General features: G+C 41.6%; 1 protein-coding gene across 1 annotated transcript in view; it reads right to left on the bottom strand.

Annotated features, from left to right (window-relative positions):
* LOC101845117 overlaps nt 1–11,001 on the bottom strand; it is a gene marked incomplete at its 3' end in the record, with an annotated part of 37,603 nt that overhangs the window by 22,427 nt on the left and 4,175 nt on the right. Inside the window, 3 exon segments of the mRNA XM_035971230.1 lie at nt 334–546; nt 1,681–2,078; nt 7,543–10,828. Coding sequence (XP_035827123.1) covers nt 334–546; nt 1,681–2,078; nt 7,543–10,671 — 3,740 coding nt within the window.

Genomic DNA, 11,001 nt, shown 5'->3' with positions numbered 1-11,001 from the left:
ACACACACACACACACACACACACACACACACACACACACACACACACACAAACACACACACACACATACACCCACACACTTATACAAATACACAAACATGTTTACCCGCTCGCATACACACTAACACATGATAAATAGGTAGACAGACAGACATACAGACAGACAGACAGACAGGCAGACAGACAGACAGACAGGCACGCAGACAGACAGACAGACAAACAGACAGTTAGACAAATAGAAAGATAGGTATCTAGATAGAAAGATACATATATACATACATGTTATACATGGATGAGTAAAAAATATAAACCCTAATATTAGCAACAACTTACCTGTGCCTCCTTTGCATACGCAGCTGCTGTGACGTCACACTACTTTTTCGTCTCTTGGAGCAGGACATCGGAATCGAGGAGCGCTTCCGGATCCGGGAGACGGAGTCCTTCCGGTGGGATACGTTCCCTGTGTCCATAGCGTCAAGCAACGGCGATGACGACAGATCTTGTTGCTTTTTAAACAAATTTGGATCGGAGTAGGACCCTGATAGTCTGAGGAGAGACATGGTTCGTACATTTGGAATCAAAGTAGGCATAAGCGATGTCTTATTATGTTACAAATGCGATAGGGGTATTAATTCTATAATATGGTACGTCATTATTCTAATTTTCAATTTTTCCTCGATGATGGCCTAAGGGTCTTCTATTATTCCACGATTGTCAGCTACAAAGGCTGAATCGAGTATATGGGCACTACGATAATTAATTTGTTGTACTAATTTGAGTTGATTAAGTGCTCGATCTTACTAGCCAAAAGATTAGAGATCTGGAGGAGAGATATTACGGTCAGTTTGTTTGCAATCGTGTAAGGTATAAGAGATGGCTAATTATTTTACAAATATGATACGTACATTCTTTAATATGTTGGGACATTTTAAGGATGTTTAATTTTGCCTGGATTGGGGTCTAACAGCTGAAACGAGCACATGGACCCTACGAGAATGTTTCGTACTAATTTGAGAGGACAAGGCGCTTGATCTTACTTTCCTGAAGATCGGAGATCTGGAGGAAGAAGTAGATTCTGTAAACGAATGAGTGAACGAAAGAGATTTTATTGTTCATGTTGTTTTACTGGGAAAGAAAGACAAAACATACAAGAGGATGATGAGAGATAGAGGAGTTGAAATAAGAAGCAGAAGTGAAAGAAGAATTATAATAATGAATTAGACATGCCGGCACCAACAAGGTTCGAACACTGTACTTTTGACATTAAAAGTGGGCATGGAAAGTAAAATGTGAAATGGGTCATTCAATGATAAATGAGATTTTGATAACACATGAAAGGCAGATATGATGACCTGCTGGGAAAAAAAATATAATAAATAGTGATGGAGCTATTTACTGTGGAGTAGGCGGTTATTGGAGCGGAGGGGAGGGGGTTGTTAGAGGAAGGTAGCCTACTAAGAAATAGATGAATGAATAAATAGATTAATTAATTAAATTTATCTAAAAATTAATAAATTAATAAATTAATGAATGAATTAGTTAATTTTTGGCAAAGAAGTTACTCTTTTATATATAGAATGTTTTCAGCAGATCGCCATTTCAACGTTTTGTAAGTCACTACTGTTTCATTTTTCACAGAATGGCCATACCATACACACATATGAACAATAAAAATAATACCTGCTTTTATGAGAAGTCTTCGAACACTTGTTCAACCCGTCCTTGAGCTCCTTAATATCGATACTGTCCACAAACAATTCCGTATTGCTGGACACCTTGGATCTCCCACCACTGCTCACTGCGGCCCCTGCATCAACTGACCATTCACCACTGCCACAACGACTATTGCTGTTGCTGTTGCTATTGTTGTTGCTGTTGTTGTTGCTGTTGTTGCTGCTGTTGTTGTTACTGTTGTTGTTGCTGTTGGGGCTCAGACTTCTCCTAGGACTGGGGCTGCGGGTCCCGGTGTTGCTGGTGAGGATGGCGGGGCGGGTGATGGTGATGGAAGGTAGCTCGGGGGATGATGGACAGGAGGTCACTGGGTGGGACATGGCCTTGGTTCTGGGTTCGAATCCCGCCTGATAGAGAAATGATGTGTTGTTTGTTTCAGTGTTGTCTCAGTTTAGTTTAAGTTTTATTTCAGTTTAGTTTAAATAATAATTCTACGGCACTTGCAACACTCTATGCTCATACAAGTGCTGAAGATTAGAGGTGTTACAAGAGAGAAACAATCACAATATAGAAGGTGAAGAGAGATCAGGAGGATAGATGTCTGATAGGAAAAAAGCGGCAAACCACACCAGAGCACCTGCATACCACCCGCAATTATTTCTTTTTTCGTGCGTAATCGTTTGGATGAGAAAGGCAGTGATGCAATGATAATGTTTATCGAAAGCATGTTGTGTCTCAATTGACGCAACACAATTTTGATTATTTAGAAATAAGAAGCGGGTTTATTGGTTCTGCCTGGCAGGGACATCCCAGGTTGTGTGTGATAATCTGGATATATTATTAGATACAAGGCTTCCCTACTTGGGATTCAAACTCTTGCCGTCTGTTTATTTTCGTAAAAGTTTTACTGCGCTCGCAACTGTGTAAGTCTTGCCGTCAAGCCTATACGCAAAATTTAAAAGTTTAACTTTAACCCCCATAGAGCTTGGCGAAGAAAAGATACTTGTTAATTTTAGGGAAAGGTCAATGTGTTAAGGGAAGGGTACAGGTTTAATACCTTTCTAAATACTGGACGTTTGTCTATTATAGGAGCTTCCAGTGTAACGTTTGTTTCAGATAGGACGAAGTACACAAGGTGGAGAACCAAGAAATAATCTTTTTAGAAATATTATATTTAAAAGCCTGGTCGAAGGGCACTCAGATTGGCATTAGACCGTGACGACAATGATCTCAAATATAACCATACATTGTTTAGAAAGTGGCTTTAAACCAATGCCATTGACTATTTTAGACAGTTTAGTTTTATTAGAGGTTTTACGGCGCTCGAAACTGAGTAAGGTCATATGAGCGCCAGAAGATTCGAAGTGTTACAAGAGAGTAACAAACATAAAAAGAAGGAGAGATAAGGACGATAATTATATGTTTCATAGGAAAGAAGAAGCAAACCACACAAGAGCACCAGCCAAACACCCACCTATTTTAGTTATAAATTCAATACTAACACTAATAATTTAGAAAGAACAGTTATTTTTTCTGTGATTAATAGAATAAAGGTCCAAGAGATATGTTTCGAAAGTACGAATGATGCTCAAGTTGTTATATAAACACACCTTGTTTATTTTAATTTAGTTTACCTCAATTTTTCAAAAAAATATTATGCGTAAGGGCCAAGTTTGCTATTGCTTTTGCAAGGTTTAAAACTTACCCAAAGATTCAACCCCAAAAACTTCCCAGTTTTCACATATCATATCAATAAAAAAGGGTAAGCTGCTATTAAGTCTAAAGAATAGCTTACTTCGAAAACAAAAAAAAATGCAAAGAATCTCCTAAAAAGCTTCTATTTACAAAATGAACATTATAGGAAATCCTCATTAGAACCATGAAGTATAGGCGTCTCTCTCTCTCTCTATCTCTCTCTCTCTCTCTCTCTCTCTCTCTCTCTCTCTCTCTCTCTCTCTCTCTCTCTCTCTCTCTCTCTCTCTCTCTCTCTCAGTAATACCTCACTCGGTTTCTATATCGGTCTGTTCTTGCTTTTATTTGAATGTATCGTTTACTGCGGGTCGATAATTACAATGCCGATGTCAGTGGGTGGCTATCTAAGAATATCCGAGACGACCACGTTGGTGGGCTAATTTTAATGAAAAATTCACTCGGGATCTGAATTTAGCAAAGTAAATCATGAAGACATGCACAACGTTCTAGTGCGAAGCTCATTATTCTTGTCTAGTGCCAAACTGCAACGTAATGCTATATTTTTCGAGAAAATAGTTCACTGATATTACTGTCACTTTCGTAAGCCTATTATCTTAAACCACTTCCAGAGGGATAAAAAGCGAAATAATATTACAGTCCCTTCAACATTTCAAAGTTGGACAGAAACGTTCGCTTTTTGTTATTTAGTCAGAAAAGGCGATAATGAAGTTGAGTGATATTAATTAATCTGCTGCTGACGTCATATTGAGACTTAATAGGGGAGATAATTTGCCTCGAAAGGCTATTGTAGTTGTGTTAAGAGCTTTTTACTAGACCTTATCTCAGCGTGTTATCTCGATGGCAGACCTTGTTGACCCTAAGAGTCTTAGTTCATTGATAAACTATCACTTATCACACGCGTACGGAGACTTTTACACACACATACACACACACACACACACACACACACACACACACACACACACACACACACAAACACACAGACAGACACAAACACACAGACGGACACACATATACACACACGCACACAAACGCACACACACATTAACACACATATCGTCAAATTGTTTTAGTTTTAGTAGAGTTATTACGGCGTTCGCAACTGCATGAGCTCATATGAACGCCAAGACGTGGAAGTCAACAGAGAAGTCCATACAGGGAATCAGGCTTACTCTGCTCACCTCTTTAGCTTCAACAGCACGAAGTCTGCTTCGACTATCAACAAAGCACCCCGGAAATACCGGGTCATAAGAGTGTGACAAACATACTAAAGAAGTAGAGGAAAAATGACGATAGTAAGGATTAGGAAAGAAAAAGCAGCAGTTCCCTGTTGCAATTCAGGCACATTTATGAGCATGACATTGATGAATATCAGCCCATTTACGATTCTACTATGCATAAAAACATGTTAATGTCCTCCATTTGGGAATGGCCTAAAGACACTTCAGTCAGTACTTCCGCCCCGTTGAGTGATTGTCAAAAGGGTTTCTGACTAAAAACACTAAATCGTAAGAACACAATCCGACGTAAGAGCACACCTTTCCACTGCAAAGAAAATTTTTCTCAAAACCTTGCGTTCCTTAGTCCACCTATGAGCCCAGTTTTAATAATAAGAACAGATATATTGTCGAAGTGTCCCTCCCACGTTTGCATATTTGGCCGTCACTAATTTGTAAGCGATGTCATTGTTAATGATTGAGAAGGAAATGGGTGGAAAAAGAAGTTGGAGAGAAGGTATTCATCATACAGTGCACCTCATTCCACTGGCGTCTGTGATGTAGCAGTTCGGCACCTCATTGTCGCATGCAAGAGACACGAGTTTGATTCCCGAGTGGGGAGACATTTTTATTGAGTGTCTAAGTCGTTCTGCCGGGATATTGCATCCCTCTCAGCTTGAGTTGGTCCTGACAAGCAGGACTGAAATCCTGCCCCATAGCCCAAATAATCTGAGCTGTGTCAATGGGGGCGTAAAATCGCCTGTAATATTAATGAATGACTCTTTCTGGTTTTATCAACTTATTATTCATCTCCTACCTGATAACAATTTCCAAAAAAAGAAGTGTACGGAAGCTGACTCCTTCACTTGCCATTCTTTAGCTTTACTACCACAACGTTGTAACTGAATCTATTTCGTGTTAAAGTACGCGATCAAATCACCGTGGCTTTTTTAGTATTGGCGCACATTTAATTATTTTTAATCCCGTAGCCCATTGCTCTCACTCGCAACTCAAACAGCACCCAGCGCTCACAAACTTAAGGAAAGAACATTAATATTTCACCTCCCTAAAAAGAAACAACAAAATAAAACAAAAAACAAAAACACAAAAAAATAAAAAAGTAAAAAACAAAAAACAAAAAAGCACCACACCATCGTCCCTCTGGCGTCAATATTTTTATAGGTCATCAGGTTATCTTTGCATAAATATGTGACGTAGCAAGGACGAGAAGCGGAAGCTGCTGAGTTGTTCTTTAATGTGTAGTAAGAGTTTTAAGGCGTTTGCAACACAATTAGAACATAGAAGTACTGTGGATTAGATGTTTTACTAGAGATTTGTTATAGCATAAATTATTTTTAATGTTAGTATTTTATACAATCCCCCATAGAAAAGAATTTTTTTAAAATTTAAATATCGACAAAATGTAGATCATTTAGGGCTACTGTCGGGAGCAAATATGTGAGGGAGCGTGATAGAATCAGGCTCTCGTCAATTTTTGGGCATGTAGAGTTATTGGTATCATCTTAAAGCTTGTTCACTTGTATTTATTTGGATAAACAAAATACCCATTTGTCTTGAATAAAAGTCGAAATATTTGCGAAAGGAGGAGGTGGGGGTCACCTGTTTTCAGAGGTAAAATAAGTGAGAAAATGGCTGCCAAAGCTTAGTTATTTCGTTAGCTTAAGAGTCCGTGGTAACTGAAAATTTACATTTCTTGTGCCTTTAATCAACGTTTTTCAGAAAAATCGACTCCGAAATGAGTTCTTTAATGGGCTAGAAAGGTGTTGAGCCAAAAAACAAAAATTCATTAAAAATTCACAAACCTGCGGAAAAATGCAAGTTTCTTCACTTTGATTATTTTGACGAGAGCCTGATTCCATCACGCTGCCTCACATATTACATTCTTTTGAATTTCCTTTTAATAACCGTACAGTGCACTGTTTGAATGGTGTTAAACCTTTACAATGTCGCATGTTTACATACACGCACACACAAACACACACAAACACACACACACACACACACACACACACACACACACACACACACACACACACACAAACACACATACACACACTAACACGAGGAAACGTTGTTCATGTCAACTTATATACATAGGCGAAAACAATTATACGTTCAGGTTGAAACTTACCAAATATTGTTAACGAATTCTCTGGAGACAACAAAATTAAAATAACTTCTTTTATCCTCTCAAGTTCTATCCATGCACGGTCTAAAAAAATTATGATAGTGTTTGAAAAAGTAACCGAACATCTGTCCGCATTCCGTTTTATAATAGTCTTTTTTCGGACAAAACAAATTGATGGGTGAACAGACAGACAGACAGACAGACAGACAGACAGACAGACAGACAGACAGACAGACAGACAGACAGACAGACAGACAACAACAACAACAACAACAACAACAACAACAACAACAACAATAACAACAACAACAATAAAGTAGTCAACGGTTATTTCGTACTCTAGAAAATGTATAATAAAACTAACAGAAAAAAGTCTGCTGACTTGAAAGTGGTGCCTTCCATCAACAACAACAGCAACAACACTACACACAAAAGCAAAAAATAACAACAGCAACAACGAGAACAGCAACATCAACACATCAACAGCAAAACCCAGCAAAATATAGAAACCAGTGCAACAAAAAGAACATAACTATTTTTTAAACACACAACCAAAAACAATAACAGTATCAACAACTAAAGACCAACAAAACAACTGCAAAAAGCGATGCGCCACTCTAAACCGGAGACAGAAATAACAGTAACAACAACAACAACAGCAACTACTATAATAACAGCAACAACGTAAGTAGCAACAAACAGCAGCAAAAGACCAAAATAACAAACAAATAAGTCTGTACCAAGTGATTTAAACAAACAGACACACATTAAGCTTAAAACCTTAACTCTGACCTCTTTGAGTCTTCGCAGCATGAGCTTGGCGTTTTGTATCCTGTTTGCGTCCTGGGAGTGGAGGTCTGAGGCTGCCCTCCAGTAGATGCGCTGAGCTATAGATGCCTTCTCGTCTATAGCTTCTGGGATTGTGGCGCCAGCCAACAGATCTGGCGTCAGGTCGTTAGAGGTGGTGGACACAGACGAAGGGGTACTGGGTGTGTTGAGGGGGGACGGTGTGCGTCGGACGGACGTGACGTCAGGTATGTTTTTGAGGTGTCCAGCGAAGAAGTTTCGGCGGAGACCGAGACGTCTGTAGACTGTGGGCGATGGCGTGGGGCTAGTGCCGGGAGACGCAGAGATTCCTGCACGCTGCGGGCTGCTAGATCTGACTGTTGCTGCTGCTGACGATGATGATGATACCGTCCCACTGCCAGCTGGCAGTCCGCTGGTGTTAGGCGTGTTGATGCCGTCCTGAGAAGTCAGAGCTGACGATATGGGGCCGTAAATTCTGCCAACTGGCGAGACGGGGGACGAGCAAGAAGTGAAAGTCGGACTCGGAGTTATAGGAGAAGGCGCTTGCGAGGAGTACACCCTGCCAGCTTGAAGAACGCCTGTCACAGCTGCCACGGGGGAGTTCTGCTTCACGGGAGAAGACGAGAGAGGGGCATAAACCCTTCCAGCAGGTGGCACAACCACCTCGATTGCGAAGCCTTCCTGTTTTGCTAAAGGAGAGACCGGCCGAGGAAAAAAGCTGCTTTTATGCTCTTGTCGTGAAGGAGACAGATCAGAGTTGGACTTCTCGTTGTCCGTTGGCGATTGGCAATGTGTGACGACGAAACGCCCAGCTTGAGGGATGCTCTGGCCTCCTGTTTCACCTCGTCCTTTTGCTACTGAGCTGGGCGCACGTACGGCTTTGGGAGTCTTCTTTGTTAAGCCGTCATTTGCATTGGCATCATTTGTTGAAGAGCGACGTACAACACCTGGTTCAGAGCTATGACGGTCTACGGTTGTCGTCGAGCGCTGATCGTCTCCCTTGCCGCGTCTGGCATTGCCACTGAGTTGTTTCTCTAATTGCGCAATCGCAGACCCGACACACGGATGTTCAACTTCATTAACTACTTGTAAGCGAGGCGGATTAACAGCACTTGGGACCTTACCGTCTTTCCCTCGTGACACCCTTGAGTTTGGACTGACGCCGGCTGTGTTTCCTCTCTCTCCAACTCTCCTCGACAGATCTTCCGCGTGTCTCTCACGTCTCCTTTCCATTATATCAGACGTGTGCTGATAACACGACGCTGTTTCCGCTGTGGTACAGAAATTGGTTGCGTGTGTTTCTGGTTGGAGTTGGGGGCTGTTGTTCTTTTCTTCTTCAATTTCCGTTCTACCCGGCGACTTCGTGTCTAGGGAAGGCAGGGACACATGGTCAAAAACTTGGTCTACTTTAGAGTAAAACGAAACATCAGAGAACCCTTCGCTCAACGAGTTTCGCCAAGCACTCTCACCGCGGTTGTTATCACTGTCAAGTTCAACTGTAGTCTTCTCACAAAGATCAAGATAATCTAAACCAAGGTTCCTGTTTGCTGCTTTCAAACCGCGGGATGTCTCGGAACAAACAACGAGCACAGTCTCCAAGAAAAAGTCGCCAAAAGACGAAGACAAGTCCAAGAAAGCACACTCCGTTAGATGTGTGTAGATCGCTACAAGTTCTACAACACACAGGTTGTCCGACACACTTGCATCAAATGCGCCTAATGAATTACGGCTTATGGTTGAGGGTCGCTCACAGAGGGGGACAGTTCTTTGTGCTGAGTTTTCCCCCGTCTTCTGCTGAATGTGGGTGTGAGCGACGGCGGTACAGAAACAGCCGTGGTTAGTTAGAGCAGAGTATAACGCACAGTCCTCAACTACAGCATTCCGGACATATTCTCCGCCAAACGGGCTGAAATGTTGTCCTACTTGACTGGTGTGCTCACTCCTTACCTTTTCTCCGCTAGTAACCTCTCTTTGCAATTGAAAACTCTGCTGATTTGTCAGTCCTTGTGTGAGTCGGTTACCATGACCAACTCCAAACAACTCCTGACCTGTCCTGTGAGTGAAATAATCAGCCCTACCTCCAAGCGACGACGTATAAGCGCAGGGAAGTGTCCCCAGCGCGCACCTTTCTCTGTCTGTCAAGACACTGGCACTGACAGCTCTTCGATGCTGTGAACACACACGTTGTGATGTATTTGATTTTGATTCGCTGTGTTCCCCAGAACAGCACAGTGGTCGCAGTATTTCAGAATGTCTTTTTAATATTCCTTTGCCTTTCACCTCACACGACAAGGGCTCTGGATTCAAACAAACTAGGTTATCATAAGATGCGTCTTTTACATCAGAGGCAAATCTTACTTTAGACGTTTTCTTGATTCTTTTTCCGGGGCCAGATGGATTCAGTAAATTGTCCTTAGAAAGACATTCAGGGTCTACTTTAACCGCAGTCCCTGGACTTATGCTTTCCAGACCTCGGTCATTCAGTGAAATCTTCTCGTTGTTTAATAGTATTTCTGGGAAGTAGCTTTCAGAGTTGTTCTCAGATGACCCTACGAATCTCCCATGATTTTCCCTTGTTTCCGATACATTTGGATAAAATTTGGAGCTGCTTTTAAGCAAACCAGCAACCAGCTCTGTCACCTTGATTTCCGCGGGCTCCAAAATATCGGGGATTCCACAATTAATACCCTTCACTTCGTTCTCTTCCCGATTTTCTGGGCCACAAAAACCGCGAGGACCGTCGTATATTTTCACCACTTTTGTAGAAGAACAAGCCTCCCCAAACCTCTGTTTAACCACTGCCGGCACAAACGTATCTGTTTCTGTAGACACAACATTCGTCGAAGAATCAACAGATGCTCGTAGAATCGGTTCTTGGCAGACTAGCGCTACCTCCGAACTGTGATAAACTGCTCGTTTGTGATCTGGTAACGGTTTTATATCCACACATGCTGCTTCTCCAGGGGGGTAAAGACCTGTAACGGAAGTAGCACCACATGGCAAAACATGAGCTTTACCCGCCAATTCACCAGCGATGGCACTGATATTGGTTCCATTAGGTCTTTGTTCATCTTTCCACAAACTGGTTTGACGATTTACGTCAGACGAATTCATCCTTGACGTACGCCGGTGGCTTAGAGTTAATTTATTAGCAGGTCCCTCGTCTTGCTCAAACCTGCTGCTATGGTGAAAATTCACAAAGGTTTTGTTTCTATGGTGATGATGACGTGATTACTTGAGAAAACTGGAACTTGGGCTTGTTTTGAAGTTTCTGTGGTAAAAAAAGGGAGAAGAGTTGAGTGACCCTTCTGGCGATACAGTTTACAGATTACGAGAAAATGACCATGATAGTAGTAGTAGTAGTAGTAGTAGTAGTAGTAGTAGTAGTAGTAGTAGTAGTAGTAGTAGTAGTAGTAGTAGTAGTAGTGGTAGTGGTAGTGGGAG

Source organism: Aplysia californica, unplaced genomic scaffold (genome assembly GCF_000002075.1).
Source record: "Aplysia californica isolate F4 #8 unplaced genomic scaffold, AplCal3.0 scaffold00400, whole genome shotgun sequence".
Taxonomy (NCBI): Eukaryota; Metazoa; Mollusca; class Gastropoda; order Aplysiida; family Aplysiidae; genus Aplysia; species Aplysia californica.
Note: the sequence above shows the minus strand (reverse complement) of the source record. Positions and strands in the feature narration are given on the sequence as shown.